An 18,827-nucleotide genomic window follows, 5' to 3' on the forward strand; every position below is an offset into this window, starting at 1 on the left:
CTCTCCCTCAGATTTTGGTATAGTCCAGGCAGTGAGTAGCCTACCACTTTCCCCTCACTGTAGACTGGGTATCGTTTGATTCAAGAAAGCAGTCTGCTTGGAGCACACGCTGCTCAGTGAGCAAAACCTTTAAGGATCAGCTGTAGCCAAAGTTGCTTTCAGCATTTCAGGAAATGTGAGAATCCCACCGTTCACTGTGGAGTGTTTACTTTTTAACAACAGCACTTGCCCCTCACGTGCTGAATCAGGGAACGTGTAATCTTATAATTCAGTGTGACATTTACGCTTTTTAAATTTTTTTTTTATTGCCAGTTTATATAATCGAATCTTGAATATATTGCAAACGTTGTTTAAAGGAGTGATCCTTCTTAAAAGGACAAAGAAACAGCCATAGAACACAGATACTATCCCAGATTATTTATAATTAGGATTGTACAACTAAGAATTTTTAAATGCTTACTTGTGCAACAAAATGTCTTTTAGTCTCATAACAGGTGTATCAGCACATCCATTTTATTTACATTCAACTCATTCCCTTGATTATACCAAATTAAGTCTTAAGTCTGAAAGCTCCTTTTGTTCATTATATTAATACTATGCAACATTGAATGGACAAATCTGATTAATACTCCCAAAAGGCAAAAGCAAGAATTTACAAATGTGCAAGTAGCAAACAAAAGTAGAAACTGAAGCATTCATGGTTTCCCCCTTTTAAACAAAAAAAAAAAAAAAAGAAAGAAAGAAAAAAAGTTGGAGTAAATTTTACCCACATAAAAACAAGGTCAAATGTCAAAGAAATAATGTTAAACTTTTTAATGACAGACGTTTTGACTGGTTACAGCACAGCTGTAATAATGATGGCTTAGTTCCATCACGTATCCCAGTAAACAGACTGTAAACAAACATGCACAGCATAGCACCTCTTCCAAATGCAATACAGCCTTCATTATTGCCCTTGTGATTTCTTCACTGTACTAAATATCAAAAGGTCTGTCAAGAAAAGGGGGGCAAGATTCTTACAGGGGATCCAGTACCTTCCAGAAATAGGGTACGAAATCAGTCAAGGTGGCTTTACTGCCTTTGTATGAAACTGATCTGTACAGCCGCCCAGTTGCATTTCTTTGAGTTAGACTCGAGCAGCACCTCGTCCTCTTCTGGTATATCCACCTCTGAATCCTTGGCCCCTCAGGAAACGCCCAGGGACACCAAAAGTCTCCAGATTGCGCTTTCGCTCCTCTGCCCACGTCAGTCTGAAACCATTGATGTACATAAATAGCCATGAGCACATATCTGTACAAAGACCAACTTTTATATAAGACAAAGAGAGTCAGTTGATTACCTGAGCCCATTATCAGATGAGATGTTGTCAAAGAAAGACTTTGCTTTGTCATAGTAGCACTTTGGACCAAAACGATCCTCCCCTGAACTCAGCTGCAACCCCTCCGTTTCCCTTCCCTCAGAATTCCCATCTGAAAACAGAAAAAAAAAAAAAAAAAAAGTACTGACAGTGGAAGGACAGACCAATTCCCTGGTTTTCAGCTATTGCATTTATTTAAAAAAAAAAACAAAAAAACAAAAAAACAAAAAACAAAACCCACACAAACAACCACTAAAGAAATTATATCTATCTATCTATCTATCTATCTATCTATCTATCTATAGGCCAGAGAGAAACATGGCATTAGAAGGCTTATTTTACCTGAATGCAAATTTACTTCTATTCAAACATTCATTTTTGTCACCACACCTTTAACTCATTCAAACAGAGTTACATGAGAGCACAACTTCCATGAAGATGCCACAACATTAATAATGCATACCTTTAAATTGACAGCATTCCTTCAAAGAGAATTAACTGACAAAGCAGGTGATTTAAAAAAAAAAAAAAAAAAAAAGTGGTGCATTGTTGGCAACTCCAGCTGATAACCAACCTTTTAGAGTCAGCCTCTCCTGGAACTTCTCCTCAAGCGCCTCCTTAATGAATTGTGCGTTTGAGGAATCAAAATCAAAGTCTGTGTCAAATTTAAGGGTGGGAGATGGAGCATTAGCCACCATCAGCTGGCCTCTTCTGCGGTTCCTGCGCCGTCGAGGTCCTAAGATTATTATTTATTTTTTATTAAGTGCACCTCAAGTTTGTTTTGTATACAAGGATGTCCTTTCTGATTTTCAAGTCTACTGGAAACGTGCATGTTTAATACCTTGTCTTTTTCTAGCAGGTGGCCTGGTTTCAGCATTTTGCTGCTGACTGTCTTGAGAAGTGGATCCACTTGGGTCTGATTGCACTGCAAAGACACCCACAACAGCTACACTTAGTTTTAAGTGCATGTAGCTGCCTAGAAAAATACCCCATTATTTTCCCCAAAACATACATACTCCTCCACAGTTAATCAACCTGTTTCACTTGGGAAACATCACAGTACTTTAACAGCATTTCCTTCTCATTGCTGCAACATTGTTTACTCACTGGTGGCTTCAGTGACCCTTGTGGTTTGAATATTTGTTCCTCTCGTCCCCTTGGGCTGCCTTCTATTCCGTTGCTGCTGCTGCTGTCCTTGTTCTTCTTGTTGCTCCTGCTGCTGGGATCCACTCGCACCTCTTCTCTGCCTAAATGTCTTTACACTGACAGTTTGAACAGCCTTTTCCACCATGGGACCTCTTTGAGCAAGTAAGCCTTGAAGTAAAGGCCCTGGGTAAAGGATATGAAGTGTGTAGTATAGAAAGAACCCATTTAAATTTAATTTTTTTAGTCAATTAACTTGTTAGAAACTTGCTGTCATTGATTTACCAAGGCCGAGAGCTGCAACATACTGCTGATTAAGCAGAGAGCTAGCAGCAACCTGGTTGTAGGCAGGCATCCTTAAAGGGCTGAGTGATCCAACGGTAGATTGGATGCTTGAAGCGCCTGAACTGGAGGTCTGGATGAACCAAATATGTTAATGTTTAAACACACATATACATACTTAGTCTGTTTTTAGAAGAAGGAGGGTGTAACCAAGCAGTTTTTGTACACCTGTATTATTGCAGGATCCTGAGGCAGGCCATGGTGATACCTTGGAGGGTCACCCAGTGTAATATCCTTAATATCACTTCCCCGGAAAGTAATGTACTCATAGACATCATCTTTGGGTGACGTTGGCCTATCTGTTGGCCGTCCCTCAGTTCCAAAACACTTGACTAGTGAAAAGAAAAACAATGGATAAAGTTAGGAAAGTTCCACCCATATTTCACTTGCCCAGTTTCTTTCCAATTCAGTTAAAAGGACTAGATGTTAAAGTCCCTGATAATGCATTGCTTTAGATGGAGAGACTCTTGAGGGATGGCTGTTATGAGGAAAGGCAGCCCAGAAACTTTGCCAGCAGCTAAGATTAAATGACAATAACTAGAAATGGAGAAAAAATTTAAAAAGCAAGTTTTTGAAACGCTGACAGATTTTCAAGAACACTGATAGCTAAGCTGAGGTGGTTCGGGCATCTGACAAGGATGCCCCCTGGGCGCCTCCTGGGTGAGGTGTTCCAGGCATGTCCCACCGGGAGGAGGCCCCGGGGCAGACCCAGGACACGCTGGAGAGATTATATCTCTCGGCTGGCCTGGGAACGCCTTGGTATTCCCCCGGACAAGCTGGAGGAGGTGGCTGGGGAGAGGGAGGTCTGGGCCTCTTTGCTTAGGCTGCTGCCCCCGCGACCCGGCCCCGGACAAAGCGGATGAAGATGGATGGATGGATGGATGATAGCTAAATAACTCACCTTCTGCCAGAACTACTGTGCTGTTCGCTGCATCAATAGTATACAAAATCCCTTCATAACGATTTTGGGCTTTTGAGAGGAGTGATACTTTACAGCCAATGTATGGCTTCGAAGCCATGGCTCGAGAATATCCGGGGCCGTTGCTATAAACTTCTATAAAGACTCATCACATGGCACATTTCGAGTCCTAGTAAAACCGGAAACAATTTATAGGCGTACACAGCTGACCTGATTGAAGCACCTGGCAATCATTGATGGCAATAAAATGAATGCCAATCACCACGGCTTGATTTAACTCACTTGTGACCCATTCGTTTGAATTTTTTCGTAATCTATGATTTGTTACGAATTCGATCAATAATTATGATTGTGCTTATGGTACATATTTTTTTCATAAAAACATTTTTTAGATAATTTTTATAAGTTGCAACAAAAGTCACAGTCACGGCGTTAAAAGGCTGAGTCCTGTGATGCATAAACAACCGTGCAAACTGGCTGCCTAAGTGCTGATCTGCACTCTCAAAAGTTTACTATCCAGGTAGTTTCACATCACTGTCTGTGAGCACTAGGCGGTTACTGCGGGTGTCCTGGAAAAATAGCATCAACGCAGCCATTTTGGATTGTTCAGAGAGTAAAATAGTGTAATGCAAGCATCTTTGAAATCATGTGATAGTGCATGAGAACTATCTGACAGTTTCTTCGATGTGCTAATGCTCCACAAGGCACAGCTCTGTGAGCGATGTCGCTTATTTCCAACGAAATAGTCCGACTGCGGTGGCACTTTGCACTGCAGCTCGCAACCATTTGTTCCAGGTTTTATTTTTATCCAACAGCCAATCATGAGGCGAGTTAAGGTCGCGTCACGGAGGATGCATCCAATCGGCGCATGCGTCTCACGAACGAGCGTAGCTGGGAAAAGATGGCGGCGGGCTCCGATTTGCTGGGTGATGTTTTCTTGAGCACAGAGGTGGACGAAAAAGTAGTTAGTGACCTAGATGGATCCCTGGAGTCTGAACTAACAGAAACAAGGCGCGATAACACAACCGCTAGGGCCCCGTCTGCAGAAAATCATGGCGGAAACTCAGCTCTAGGTAGTAGTTTAAATGTTCAGGGTAGCAAAATGGGACTTTCACAACAAGAGCTTGCTAAAGCAGGTAAGATAGCTGCGCACTCCGGTTAGCTAACATTAGCTAATTTTGGTCACGTTACTCAGCTGGTTATAGCTTATTTGGCTTCACTTGTCTGTGTCCCGAAACTAAAGCGAATCGGAGAGTTGCTCGACACTCCCCTTGTTTTCATGTGTTTCCGCTGCTGCAGGGACAGGAGCGCAAGGAGGTGTCAGTAACAGTACGGGGTCCCTGGGTTCAAGCATGGATGGGGCAGCAGGGATCACATCGACGGCAGGACCGAGTGTGACAGCCACTCAGAGTCAGTCCAAGTCGGACGCAGCCAGTGGAGTTGTTATGGTTACACTAGATGCAACAGCTGGCGCTGGCAGACCTGGAGCGACCGATGCGCAAACTCTGAATGGAGGTGCCGTGGTGATGAACTGTCAAATAACCGCAGGCGGACCCGCTGACAGCAACAACTCGCAGCCCGGTGCTGTCACACTCCTCAACAACGGACCTGTGAGCAAACCAAGCGCAGCAGGTCTGCCTGGAACACCTAGTACTATTATCCGAGCTACTTTGAACGCGCAAAATGTTGTGACTTCGTCTGTTATCTCGTCCCAGCCTTCTGTGAAAACTGTTCCCACAATCACGCTGGTGAGGCCACCTATGCAAACCTTCATGAACCCTTCACCAAGTACAGGCAGTCCAACCACAGTTTTAACGTCACCGTCTGTCAGTGTTACCAGCACAACTGGCTCTCCTGCTAGCAAAACTGACTGCCCAAAAGTTATCTTGCCTACTGGTGCCCACGTCGTGGCTTCAGTTGTTGCTACAGGGACGACAGCGACAGTGAGGAGTCCGACTGTTTTGCAGGGCTTGAGGACTTCAGTACCTTCAACAGTTGCTGCAACTCCCGGTGGAATACGAACTATTGTTCCACAGGTGTTAGCTCCTCGACTCGCTCAGCCTCAACAAAACGCCCCAAATATCCAAAACATTCAGCTGCCTCCAGGTAATTGAGTTGTAAAGTCTGAGAGCATGTGGAAGATTAATATTATTATTATTATTATTATTATTATTATTATTAACTTTAACGGTTTCCCGAGATGCCTTTGCAGGCAATAGATGATTTGAAACACATTGTAGTAGCTTAGTAGCAACTTTAGAGGTGGCCAGGGTTCTGTAGCAGATTAAAAGCAGGACTCAGTGGAACTCAGCCAACACATTCTTCATATAGTTTATCAATGTAGCTGTCCATTCCAGTCTATTGATTCTTTTTAGTTTGTCTTGTCTGAGACGATTACATCCTATTATAATAGCACCAGCTGGATAAAATATACAGGATATCTCTCAAGCATTATGTGTGTTTGGATGCATGTGTTAAAATGTATTGATGCATGCGCAATAATGCATGTAAGGAAGTCCCAGAAAGTTGATTCCCTCTATCTGGATGCACTGTTTTCAGTGGGAGAAATATTTCATCACTTATCCAAGTGACTGACTGATAAAGTCACTTGAATGCATAATGAAACATTTCTCCGACTGATAATGCCACGTTCAAATGAACTGAATCAACTTTCTGGGATGCATGTGTTGAGTATGCAAAGTCTTCAGGTTAGCATTTTTGTCTCAGTTGTGAACTGTTATTTCAGGGTTTTGTAAAAGTGCAGTGATTCTATTTTATGCTCAGTATAGCATAAAATAAAGAATTATTATATTAGAAAATGAATCCAGATCAAATACAGATATTAAATCAAATACAAATACTAAAACAAACAACATCATTTTTGACAAATGCATCTATTTGCAATTTAGAATGGAAAATCCCCTTTGTGGCCTCCCTGTAGGATATAGTTCTTTGTTGTAGGCCACTGTATTAATGGCAGATTTCTTCCATGGCAGATTTAATTGCCCCTTGGGGATAAATAAAGTCTTCTGATTCTGATTCCAAGGTATTCCCACTTTGTAGCCTTGATGAAACAGCTCTGGCCATTTATTTGGCCAGTCTTAGAATGTCTGTGTTATTATTATGTAGTAGAGTCATGTTGTCACCTCTTTAACAGACACTGTTGACATAAGGGTGTGGTGCATAGTATTACACTGCCATACAATAAAAATTAATTGGTGGCAAGAAGACATGTTATTTTGAGCAGAAACAAGAATGTTTTTAGCTTTTTGCATGGTGGATTGTGACTTGAACTTTTTTTTTTTATTTATGCTGCCATATAGACCCTGACTGATAATGTTTTTTTTCTGGTAATATCAATTTTTTATAAATATAAAATTCCAATAATAATAAATATGGGTATACTGGCATACGTATTTAAGCATTTAAGAGTTATGTTGAGACAGGAAAATGGTGGGGTAATTGTTTATTAACTTTACTATTAGTTCTATTTACTTTGAAGACGCTGCTCATCCCTGCATCACTGATTGCTCTGCTCTTTTGCAGACAGAGTTTTGTAAAGACTGAAATGGGGCTGTTCTTCTGTATAAACTATTCCTTTATTGCCCCAAGTCTCTCTCTCCTGCATTATACTCCTAACAAAATAAATGTTTTAATATTGTCACATATATCAGTCAGACTCTGCTAACATGCTTGTGGCTCATTTTGGTTTGACAAGTTGCTGAGTGGCTTAGGACTAAATAGGGCTCACTATTGATGCATACATGCGTGCATACATCCTTTTTTTTTGGTGACTCATTGGGACAGGAAGATAATGACCTTTTAATATTTTAACTCCTTGGATATTTGGCACGTACAGGAATGGTCTTGGTTCGCAGTGAGAGTGGGCAACTGCTGATGATTCCCCAGCAGGCTTTGGCTCAAATGCAAGCTCAGTCGCAGTCACAAAGCGCCATGACTCCACGACCTCCAGCTCCCACAAGCACTCCACCTGTCCAGATCACATCCCTACAGGTACAGATCTGCTAGATACAGTCAAACGCAGAAAATATGACTCAGATACCTGTACAGTTCTGTAAACCTTCTGTAACAGTTGGTTCTCAGACTTTTTCTCAGAACCCAAAAAAGGTAATTCCTCCCAATTCACATTTGATTTATTAGTCTTTAACAGTAAAAGAGTACAAGTGACTTTTTACTGAAATAAAGTTCAGTCTGGCAAAACCAGTAAACTTGTTTATATTCCCAACATCAGTTATATTAATTCAAATTAGTTGTCTTTTATTGATTTTTTTTTTTCTTCTCTGGTCATCCACATCCCATCTACAGTGACTCATAGACATATTCAATGCTGTCTATACCAGTAACATTAACATATAATTTTTAAAGCTACATATACATAAATATGTTCCTTTTTATCTGGTTTTCACAGTGATAACTTATGCTAAACGCATAACCTGGTTGGAAGCAGGTCATGCTCAGGGTTTTTAATTTAAAGTCACCTGTAAATTGTCACATTTTCACTGAATTTTCACTAAAGTGATTTTCAGTCCCCTTATCAGGCTTTGGGACAGTACCATTTAATGTTTAAATGTGTCCAGTTGAAAGTTTCAGAGCTCTAACATGCAGCCGTCATTTTAGAACTAAGCAGGACTGAGAGTGCACTCGGCATTAAAATGATTAACTCAAATAGAAATGTTTATTTTACACCTCAGTGCGCTAAATCCCGAGATTAATAATTTTCTGCTGTATTAATTTCCTATCTTACTTGTAACGGGGTTGCATTTTCCTTTCTTTTATATTGCATGTTAAATTTTTATGCTCTTTATAGATTTTTATCACCGTTTTATCGTCATCTGATCGAAGTAGGCGGCACTCGTGATGCGTAAAATGCCCCCTTGTTTTTGTTAGCGTCCACAGAGCCTGAGGCAGAAAGCCTGCGTTAACACTGGAAGTAGATAACCACTGAAGTGATACCCATTCACTTCTAGCAGGGGTTTTAGTTTTTGACATGCCAGGTAATGCAAAGAAAGCTGTGCTGAACTTCTTTCACATTACACCTCTCTTGTAACTTCAAAGTAAGGATAAACTTAATCACTATTTTACTTTCTGTTTATAATTGAGTTTTGGTTACTGCTTCAACATAAATACTGTGCCTCTGCTTGGTAAACATTTACAAAACAAGTATTTCTGATTTAATTTTCGTTCCACAGAGTAACTGTTGCATCCAACTTAAAAACATATACTATATACTACTACTACTAATATGTAACTTTTTGAATATTTTCTGATTTTTGTTATTTATTAATTTATTTTTTATTAAGCAATATAGCATGTGTCCGAAAAACCCCTGCTGCTCCACTGTCTGCCAAAAGCGTAACATCTTCTTTTATATGTCCTGCAGGCACCAGGTGCACCACTGCTGGCTCGTCCTGTTACTCCCACCACCATTATTAAACAGTGTTCCACAGTTCAGACCACTGTGACAGCTACCACCGCACTACAGAGGCCTCCTGTTCTGCAGGTAAACTCTCACTATATTTAAATCAAATGATTCATTTCCATAACACCAAGTGTAACCCATAGGCTCAGTTTGCATTTTCCCCCTATGCTTTTGCGGATTACCTGGGGAAGCTCTGTTTTTTCACACTATCCCTAATGGGTTAAGTCAAACATCCTGGCCTGGTTTGAACCCAGGCATTGCATACTCTTGTCCAGAGCGAAGCTGTGTAAAACATTATTAAAATAGGAATAGAATCACCTGTAAATCAAATGATCAAATTTCAAAAAGTTTTTTTTTTTTAGAAAAATTTATAGATCTGAGACCCTACAATAGACTAAAACCAAGGGAAAAAGTATCTTAAAAAGTTGTCTTAAATTGCCCCTGTAGATGCACTTATGAACTGTAGTTTTTAAAGCTTTTCCAATCTCATGCTCATGTGATTTTTCACTACAGAATCATCTCTGTTTTTAATGTAGGTCTGCCTAACAGCCCAAACATAACATCTATTCAGTGCTGGATTTTGGCCTCATTCCTTGTGTGCAGAGATTTTTCCAAATTCTCTGAACCTTGAATGGTTTCATGTAATTTTGGTCGTAAACTCCTGTGTAGTTTTTGAATCATTCCCAATTTGTTTTTAACATTTCCTACATATAGCCATACCCAGGCATCTTTTCAATCATCTTTAACATTAAGAATAATTTAAAGGGGTTTTTTTTTTGGTTTTTTTTAGGAAAAAACAAACAAATCTTATTATCATTGTTTCTCATACCCCCTTGTGACCTGGATTAAAACCACTACTCTCTCATCTTCCACATCTGGACAAGTGGTCCTCACTATGATCTCGGTCACATCCTGTTTCCATTAATCTCACACAGTTGACCCAAATTAGTCTAACTCATGCTGCTACTTACATGACATTTGCTTCAGTTAGAATTGTCAGCGGTGTGTCTGAAGTGTCTGCAGAGTGTTGTTGTTATTTGAAATGAATTACACTTCATAATTTTTCTATTTGTCAGGGAATGTGTGCCTGTTACTGTACACCTGCTGAGAACAGCTGTGCAGAAGGTTCTTGGTATATGAGAATATTAAAGTAAGACTCTTATTACTGTTGCTCAAGTAAAAGCTGAATGTATCCTCCATGAACTCGTTAGGACTGATTTCCTACTGTGAGATGGTTTTTAAAAAAACAAGCACAGAATCTGTTTCATAGATTATATGGTCAATTTTTCTGCCAAACGGTCTAACTGTGGCGTGAAAGGATGGGATTTTGCAACAAGGTCAACACAGTTGTTTTCAGTTCCTCTCTGGCTGGCTTGTTTGCTCACTTTTAAAAACATTGCTGCTTCTATTCATCTTTTATGTCCTTATTGCCATGGAAATTCCTTAAATATATTTTTGCTAAACCTTGTTAGTTTTTTTTTCCAGATCATGCTTTTAAAGTAAGCTCTAAAGCATTTGTGTATATAAAAAGTAAAATTCATAGAACACCAGTGTTATGTGAAAAAAAGGAAATGCACTGTTCAACAGGCCTGCTCGTGTTAAAGCTGTTTCTGACCTCATCATTTTTCTTGGGTCTAATTTCAAGTGCATATTCACTGACACATACAGAACACCATCATGCTGGGAGGAGTTGCTACCACCGCAGGACAGCCGCTAGGAACCGCCACCACAGTGCAGCCCGGATCCGCCTCCACAGCAGTAGCACAGAGGGTGGGGCCCGTTGGAGCTACTGCAACCCCTGTCACTCCGACACCTGTCACAGCTGTAAGAGAGAATTGCTAACCATGATTGATGAACAGCAAAAAAATACCCTTTTCCCTACACCCTATTTAATGGTTTTTTTTCATGTATTATGTAAATATTTGAGAGAAAATATTTGTGTGTGCTTGCAGGAGACGCTGGAGAATGTGAAAAAATGTAGAAATTTTCTGTCGACACTGATCAAGCTGGCATCCAGCGGGAAACAGTCGTCTGAGACCACAGCTAATGTTAAGGAGCTCGTCAAGAACCTACTGGTACTTCTCTCTCCCTCTTACCTTCTCTGGGTTGACACTTAATCTTTCTCCTGGTGAAATTCCTTCAAAGTTTATTTATGTATGATGTATTCTCATCCATCATGTTTTTTTTTTTCTTTTTTCCTTGTAACAGGAAGCAAAGATAGAGCCAGAAGATTTTACCAGTAGGTTATACCAGGAGCTCAACTCATCACCGCAGCCATACCTTGTACCTTTTCTCAAGGTGAGATTAGTGACACACCTGCAGACAAAACCAAAGTTATTACATTGTTCTGTAACTTTGGGACTTACAGTTGAGCACTGTATTACTCACAAACTTAAAAGCCATCAAGACTCTTGTCTTTGATTAGAGAATTTTCTCACATTATTGCACATCTTGTCCATTGGGTATGTTTAGGATCTGCCCACAGATTTTCAATAATGGTTCTGAGGCATGCTTAGGATCACTGCAGCATTTTTGCTTAAATTGATTAATATTTCATGGAAACCTTATTTCTAGCCTCAAAGCAGAATATTTTCCCCCTTAACAGTTTACTCAGTGTTGTCAATTGTTATCATGTGATTTTGGGCTGAAAGCTGATAATGTAGATGCTCCACAATATAAAGGTAAGCTCCTTTGTGGTCACATGGGACTTTAATTTGCATTCCTGCCAAACAAATGCAACTTTATCTGAAGGTTGTGTTGGTCTTCACCTTGACCAATTTTTTAACAGCATTTTGGAAAGTAAGATTTGCAAGCCATCTTTTACCTGTTTTGTAGGCAGCAGTTAACGCTAATCCTAAAATTCACTGTATCAAAAAGAAGCCAGTGGTTGGTGACTTCTACTGCTAGGTGTGCATTCGCACACATGTACCCACTCCATGACAGAGATTAGAGTGCAGGTGAGCGGAGGATTTGCAGCCTTAATCAGGACCAGGCCAAAAGCTATAGCAATTTGTCACACATGGACTTAAATGCTACTGAAAAACTAGAGGAAATATCTGCTCTGCTGGCTGACATGGTGATGTAGTAGCCAGACAGGTAGCTTTAAAAATCTAGAAAGGATGGGGCAAATTTATTCTCTCTGCATTTCTCTTTCATAATCAAATCAATAAAGCTATTTCATAATATTTAAAAATCTGTAAAGCATGTTGTTTCATATAGCTTCTGCAATAGTTTCTTGTTGAAAAGTCAAAGAACAGAAATGAAAAAGAAAAAAACTTTTCTGAACTCCACTTACATAATGAACTTCACTTACATCATAAACTAAATTCTATGCACTGCAGTTTCTTTAGAGTACTATGTGATGTGTAGAAATGATAGAAATGTAATCATTTATCACTAAGAGCTGCTTCTGTTAGATTTCTTTCTATTATATTCTTTACTTATCCAGGTAAAAGCCTCTCTTTTTAAAGAGTACTCTGGCCAAGACCCCAGCACAATAACCACAACTAACTGACTCATTCACATTATGAACTGAATACATACACACTTCATTCATTCTGACTGTAGAGAAGTCTTCCAGCGCTGCGCCAGATGACCCCAGATTCAGAGGCCTTCATCCAACAAAGCCTGCTGCCTCAGCTGAGCCCTCAGCCTGCAGCCGCAGCCTCCACAGCACTCACTGCTGTGGTGCTGCGACCTCCTCTCTCCACCACCATCACTACAACCACCAGCCCTGCCACAACCAAAACCACAGTTATCAGCCTTACACAGACACCTCACAGTAAACCGGGACTGGTAATGTTTTTTTTTTTTTTTTTGCTATTACCTGTATCGGAATATATTGATGAACATGTATGAACAAGTGGATGCTTCTGAATATATGCCTGTCTCTACTTCTTTCATTTGTGTGCTTTCTTTTAGGTTTCTCATTCTTAGTCTTTTTCTGAATGTGCACAGATAGTACCCCAGCAACAGGGGACCATTGTGAGGCCACCGGTGACGCTGGCTCAGTCTGCCGTGGTAACACTGAGAGGACAAACTCACAGTCGCATCATCGTGGGCCAGCCACAGGTTATCAAACAGCTACAAACAAGTGGGTCATATTAATATTTGTTTAATGCTTAACTGATATTTATTACTGATCAATGTACAGTTAGTTTCAATGTTCAGTCTCAGTGTTGTATTTCATTACTTTAGTACCTCATACAGTTTCAAATGGATATCCATGAAAACATCCCCATGGTCCACTAATGCAATAGCATCACTAAAATCCACTAAATTGCAGCTGTTACGCTTGAGTTTAGCTTCTGTCTTTAATGCATTTAACACGTCTATGGAAGTGCTACCACCTTGTGGCTACTGTTTGTAATTGCAAGACACAAAGTCCAAGAATACAAGAGTCAAGTGTATATTCAAATTCTACTGCGTGCTCTAATAGTTTTAGGTGCAGCTGCCTTTCATTAGTCTAAATTCACTACAGAAAACTTGTTTTTGCTCCTGTTTATGATTTTTAGTACCAGCAGTGAAGCAGACATTGGCTCCAGCACCCAAAGGAATACAAGCTTTCAGTCAGCCTTCCTTCGGTGCAGCTCAGAAGAACAAGCTGAAGGAAGGAGGAGGCACTTTCAGGTACGAGAGACCAAAAAAAAAAAAAGAAATCCAACTCACTGTTAAATACCAGTATCTGTATATGCGTTCACAGAGAATTAAGTATCCATAGAAACTTACGTGATGTCATAACTTTTTATGTGCCAACCATAAGATAAATTAATGCAGTTTATTGCTGTTGTTACTTTTATCTTAAAGTTTACCTGTCATACTGACTTCCAGCACCATATTTTCAGTCTTGGCCTCTACTAGAGTAGCTTTTCACAATTCAGAACAGAAATTATTTACTTTATTATCCTTTGTGCAGCTCCTTAGTTCATTAACTGTGTTAAACAAGTGCTTCCAATTGGTTGCCTCATGAATAGAAGGTTATAATAACAGGTGATTGGGACCACAGCCAGAGCTGTACACCTGTGATACCCATATTAAGGATAACACCTCTCTTTGTCATCATACAGTGCCAAGTACTCTGTGTGTGTTGTGTTGGTTTTTTTTTAATGTTGTATTTATTCTGTATAAATGTGCTTAAGACACAAAAAGTAAGAAAACTGTTTTTGTCTCTTCTCCAGGGACGATGACGATATCAACGATGTGGCCTCAATGGCAGGAGTCAACTTGTCAGAAGAGAGTGCCCGTATCTTAGCAACCAACTCCGAGCTTGTTGGCATGGTGACTCGTTCCTGTAAGGACGAGACCTTCCTTTCCACCTCTTTACTCACCCGGATAGTTCTGGACATTGGTGAGAGACGTACACTGTCGAGAAAATGCACAGCATGTTCCTCACTATGCTGACACCGTCTAAAGCTTTATCCATACTCACTCCTGTTGCGACAGGTAAGAAGTTCAGTGTCAGTGAGTTGGGCACAGATGTGATCAACTACATTTCCCATGCCACACAGCAGCGCCTGCAAGACATACTGGAAAAGGTGTCGCATGTTGCACAGCAGAAGAACTTGACTTTTAAGGTGATAATTGATTGCAATTGTAGAGTAGGGGAGACCCACTCACTACTGTGTTTTAAGATCTCTTGTTTCATTTTCCTGTCTGTCCTCGCTTTTCATGCCAACTCCAGGAAGATGAACAGTATGAGCAGGCGAGCGATGTGCGAACCCAGCTCAAATTCTTTGAGCAGCTGGATCAAATGGAGAAGCAAAGGAAGGAAGAGCAGGAGAGAGAGATCCTCTTGAAAGCTGCCAAGGTAACAGCATTCGAACAAGGACACACGGTATCACTGACAGAAACAATCTTGTATGCATAATTATACAGAGAAGGCAAGTGAGTGCTCTTGGGTCATTGTCATTAATATACATTTTCCCTGCCATCACCAAATGCCAGACATGGAAACTGAGAGAGTGAATGAATAAAACAAGTCATTTAATAAATTCTACATATCCTTTTTGAAATATTAAAATGTCCTCGATATTATTTCAGTCTCGGTCACGGCAAGAAGACCCGGAGCAACTCCGACTGAAACAGAAGGCCAAAGAAGTAAGTATATGCTAAAATAATATCCTGGGTGATTGCTTTCTTTTTGAAGCATTGTTATGAGTTTGCCTGTACGTTGAATGTACGTGTTACTACTTGTATTTCAGATGCAGCAGCAGGAGCTGGCTCAAATCAGGCAGAGAGAAGCCAACCTAACAGCGCTGGCAGCAATCGGCCCAAGGAAAAAGCGGAAAATGGACTCACCGGGTAGAGGTGCCAATGCAGAGGTGAGGTGTGATTAACCCAAAGTAGGAATGTGCTTATTTTGAAGTTTTCTGGATTCACAAAAGCAGTTGATGTTTGAATGCAATTGAATGTCCTTGCTTTGTTTCACCCTCCAGGGATCAGGGTCGTGTCCCTCTCAGACTGGAGGCTCAGGTGGAACAGGCTCCAGACAGTTTATGCGACAGCGCATCACTAGAGTCAACCTCAGGGACCTGCTCTTCTGTCTGGAGAATGAAAGAGGAACCAGTCACTCACACCTGCTCTATAAAGGCTTCCTCAAATAGCACCCGCATTAAAATGACTAGTTTCACTCAGTGGCATTAAGGAGGCAGAGTGGACCATCAGCTCCGACCCTTCCTGCCGGTACTTCCTTTGATCACCCACTGTTGAATTATGAGGCATCTGTCTGTGGGAGTCATGCTGAAGAGACCTTGGCTTTTAAAAGCCTCTTAAAGAAAAGGACTTTTGTATTTTCAGTGGAGAAATGGAGCAAATATTGGAACTTGGCCCTGAATTCAGTGCGCCTCTCAGCTCTGCAGTTACAACCAACCACACTCGATGAAGATGCACTGCCTCATGCTACACAAAAGAACAATGTCTTTACCAAACCGAACACTTCAGATTTAAAACGTGTGTCAGTGGCGTCTGTGCTGTAGCAGCAAATCTCTTTGAAGTGCTTGGCAGACACTCTTGTTTATTTAAGTCGTTAACAGAGATTTTAATTTATCGTACATTTATACTATATTTTAGCAATGCCTGTGGATCGTTTTACAGAGATTAATCTTAACCGGTCTTATCATCTGCTGAGTTGCCTTCTTAACAGTTTAAGCCATATGGATTAGAATGTGTTGATCAAGGAATTTTATATATCCAACACTTCTCTCCAGATTTGTAGAATGAGAGGATTTTTTAGGGATACAGTTGTTGTTGTTGGTTGGCTGTTGTTTTGTTTTGTTTTATTTCTTTTTTATCTTTGTCTGTGATTGGAATCAATGATATTTTATGTGTCATGTATTGTGTGCAGTGTAGAGGTGGTATTAGAGCTCACTGTCATAGGATTTCTGATTTATGGTGAGAGTTCTTGCACAAATTTTGAAGTCTTTTTAATTAGGGTCTTGTATTTTCTACAGAGAATTTAAATACTTTATGTCGCTCGTCAGTAATTAAAAGCAACTAGGTAAGATGTACTCATAAGGTATCGTGACTCCACCCTTTACCTGTCAGCTTTACCTGACTTAAATTTGTGCCATCTCCTTTTAAACCTCTGGAGCGCTCCACCACATACAAGCCTAGAGATCGGTTGGCAACCATCTGGTAATCGCCAGTCAGAAGGGGGAAATGCGCATTTTTCCAAGCAGTTGCAAGTACTTACTGTAGGTTGCTGGCAACTACTGTGAAATAAATTTCTTATGGTCCATTCAGGCAGCAGTTAGGCTGGTCAGTGACCCTTGGTAACCACTTGTTGCCAGGGAAAAGGATGTATTCTGCCAATGATTGGTGAATGTTTGCTCGAGGTTGTTGCTGTTTCTAATGTGAAGTTGGTTCCCTAGAAGTATATGGTGCTGCACTGAACATCTCCTTGCAGTTGCTAGCAGGTTGCCACCGTCATCTATAGTTTGTCTGAACAACAGAATGTGACTTCTGTTGCACTTGTGCATGTAGAAATGATAAACAAAGCGTACTGAGGGTATACGCTGTTATTGATGGAGCTGCAAAACTTCGACTGCAACTGTTTAGTACTGAGATTTCCTTTCCCATCTCCAGCTGCTAGTAGCGTTAATACATTTCTTCACTGATGTCAGTACGACATTTACGTCAAGGACTGAATCACAGTGAAAATCCTCTCCAAAGAAATTGTTATTCATCACAGTGTGATTGCAGTCATCGGTGTAAACTTTTAGCGGCAGATTTTCTGCAGTGGAAGCGAGCTCACGGTCCACATATTTAGAAGAGCAGAGAAAAATGAAAAATTTAAATTCTGAAAACAAAAATGGTAATTTTACTCCTTTTCTTGAAAATTGTCGCAAATAAATAAGCCGGTTTTTGTTTGTTTTTGTTTTTTATGATGCCTTTATTTAATATCACCCACAGAACTAAAGACTTACTAAGTAAGACTAGGTTGTTATGATTTTGGAAATGAAATGGCTCTTAATAATTTAACATAGCCAGGTTGGGGGGATTTTTACTGTAATGTGATTTTTAAAGTCAATTTTAAAATCGATTCTAATATTATTACTAATTTCAGCGATTTAAGTGAATTACATTTTTTTCAATAAGTTGAATGTCCACACTTTTTTTTATTTATGAATGATAGAGGTTATTTTGGGTAAACGTGAAATGCAGAGCAACAACTGCACTTTGACAGATCAGTTTTCTAAAACTAATCAATCAAATGAACATACCTTCTATAAATTGTTTATATTTTTGTGCACATACTAATTTTTGTCTTTATACCTTTAGCATTTTATGACAAGATGTTTATCAGCAAGTTTTATTACTGTATATACTTAAGTTGCTCTTTGTAGATTTACTTGACAATTTTGAATTACGAAAAAATGTCTTATTTTTCTTGTACAATTATGTGACAAAAGGAGACAAAAATATTATGCTTTCTTGCCAATATCTTGTAAAATTTGCACAGGTACTTGTTTATATGTAAATAGAGGATTTTCAAACAAAAAGGTTTTTAATTGCTATTTTATAATGGATTGAGAGAAAAAGTTCTCCAAATAAAACATAAACAACTATTTCTGTCTTAATGGTCTTAATTTCTGACAGGTTCACAATGTGGAATTGGAATTCAGACATTTTCAGTCCCATTACCAAAGAGGCATAAAATCAAGCCCCTATCCAAATTTGAAAACATTAGCAACCCTCTGCTGATTCAAGACTGCAGACTTCCAAATCTTCTCTGGCATTAACGTCAGCACAAACACTGGTGCTGGGAGCTTCGTGGTCAAGTCCTAATGAAGTTAGAAGGTGGACTGTTTCATGGTCTGATTGTAATTCATAATATTGATTTGACAAACTACATTATGTCTTGTCCAATCATAACATCTGAATTTTCCATCTCTTCTGGGTGTGAAAGTGTACAGCTCATAGTAAATAGCTTTCAAACTATTCAGATGCATCAAAGAAGTAGACCATGAAGTAGAAATTATAAAATACGTGCTCAACTCAGGGATCTTTTATAAATCTTTTCTAAAATGATTCCTCACAGTGCTTTTTGTTCATGCTTTTCAATAGGTAGGAAAATGTCCTCTCAGAAAAAGACAAATGTGATGTAAAAGGATAACATGCCTTTAGTG

General features: G+C 39.8%; 2 protein-coding genes across 2 annotated transcripts; one reads left to right on the forward strand and one right to left on the reverse strand.

The window, feature by feature from the left end:
- Positions 1-268: 268 nt before the first annotated feature.
- Positions 269-3,904, reverse strand: lsm14b (LSM family member 14B). The gene is made up of 8 exons (XM_086278902.1): positions 3,744-3,904; positions 3,011-3,174; positions 2,786-2,915; positions 2,465-2,686; positions 2,199-2,282; positions 1,932-2,093; positions 1,340-1,469; positions 269-1,250 (listed from the first exon to the last, which is right to left on the reverse strand). The coding sequence occupies exons 1-8, from the start codon at positions 3,859-3,861 to the stop codon at positions 1,127-1,129; spliced, it is 1,134 nt and encodes a 377-aa protein (XP_086135028.1). The 5' UTR covers positions 3,862-3,904; the 3' UTR covers positions 269-1,126.
- Positions 3,905-4,451: 547 nt separating this feature from the next.
- Positions 4,452-17,495, forward strand: LOC147306041 (transcription initiation factor TFIID subunit 4-like). Its single transcript, XM_086278896.1, has 16 exons — positions 4,452-4,897; positions 5,061-5,867; positions 7,621-7,775; positions 9,163-9,282; positions 10,870-11,025; positions 11,154-11,276; positions 11,410-11,499; positions 12,769-12,996; positions 13,159-13,294; positions 13,716-13,830; positions 14,379-14,548; positions 14,644-14,774; positions 14,882-15,007; positions 15,241-15,297; positions 15,402-15,521; positions 15,636-17,495. The coding sequence occupies exons 1-16, from the start codon at positions 4,630-4,632 to the stop codon at positions 15,801-15,803; spliced, it is 2,970 nt and encodes a 989-aa protein (XP_086135022.1). The 5' UTR covers positions 4,452-4,629; the 3' UTR covers positions 15,804-17,495.
- Positions 17,496-18,827: the final 1,332 nt, after the last annotated feature.

Source organism: Aulonocara sp. 'chitande type north' Nkhata Bay, linkage group LG20 (assembly GCF_057382095.1).
Source record: "Aulonocara sp. 'chitande type north' Nkhata Bay isolate Kocher_YH1m ecotype deep benthic linkage group LG20, A_spYH_male_GT1.1, whole genome shotgun sequence".
Lineage (NCBI taxonomy): Eukaryota > Metazoa > Chordata > Actinopteri > Cichliformes > Cichlidae > Aulonocara > Aulonocara sp. 'chitande type north' Nkhata Bay.

Coding starts and splice junctions, on each gene's coding strand:
- lsm14b (XM_086278902.1), bottom strand. CDS start 3,861: ATGGCTTCGAAGCCATACATTGGCTGTAAAGTATCACTCCTCTCAAAA. Junction 2,283..2,464: donor AAGGGTCACTGAAGCCACCA/GTGAGTAAACAA, acceptor GTGTCTTTGCAG/TGCAATCAGACCCAAGTGGA. Junction 2,094..2,198: donor ACCTGCTAGAAAAAGACAAG/GTATTAAACATG, acceptor TAATAATCTTAG/GACCTCGACGGCGCAGGAAC.
- LOC147306041 (XM_086278896.1), top strand. CDS start 4,630: ATGCGTCTCACGAACGAGCGTAGCTGGGAAAAGATGGCGGCGGGCTCC. Junction 9,283..10,869: donor AGAGGCCTCCTGTTCTGCAG/GTAAACTCTCAC, acceptor TGACACATACAG/AACACCATCATGCTGGGAGG. Junction 15,522..15,635: donor GTAGAGGTGCCAATGCAGAG/GTGAGGTGTGAT, acceptor TTCACCCTCCAG/GGATCAGGGTCGTGTCCCTC.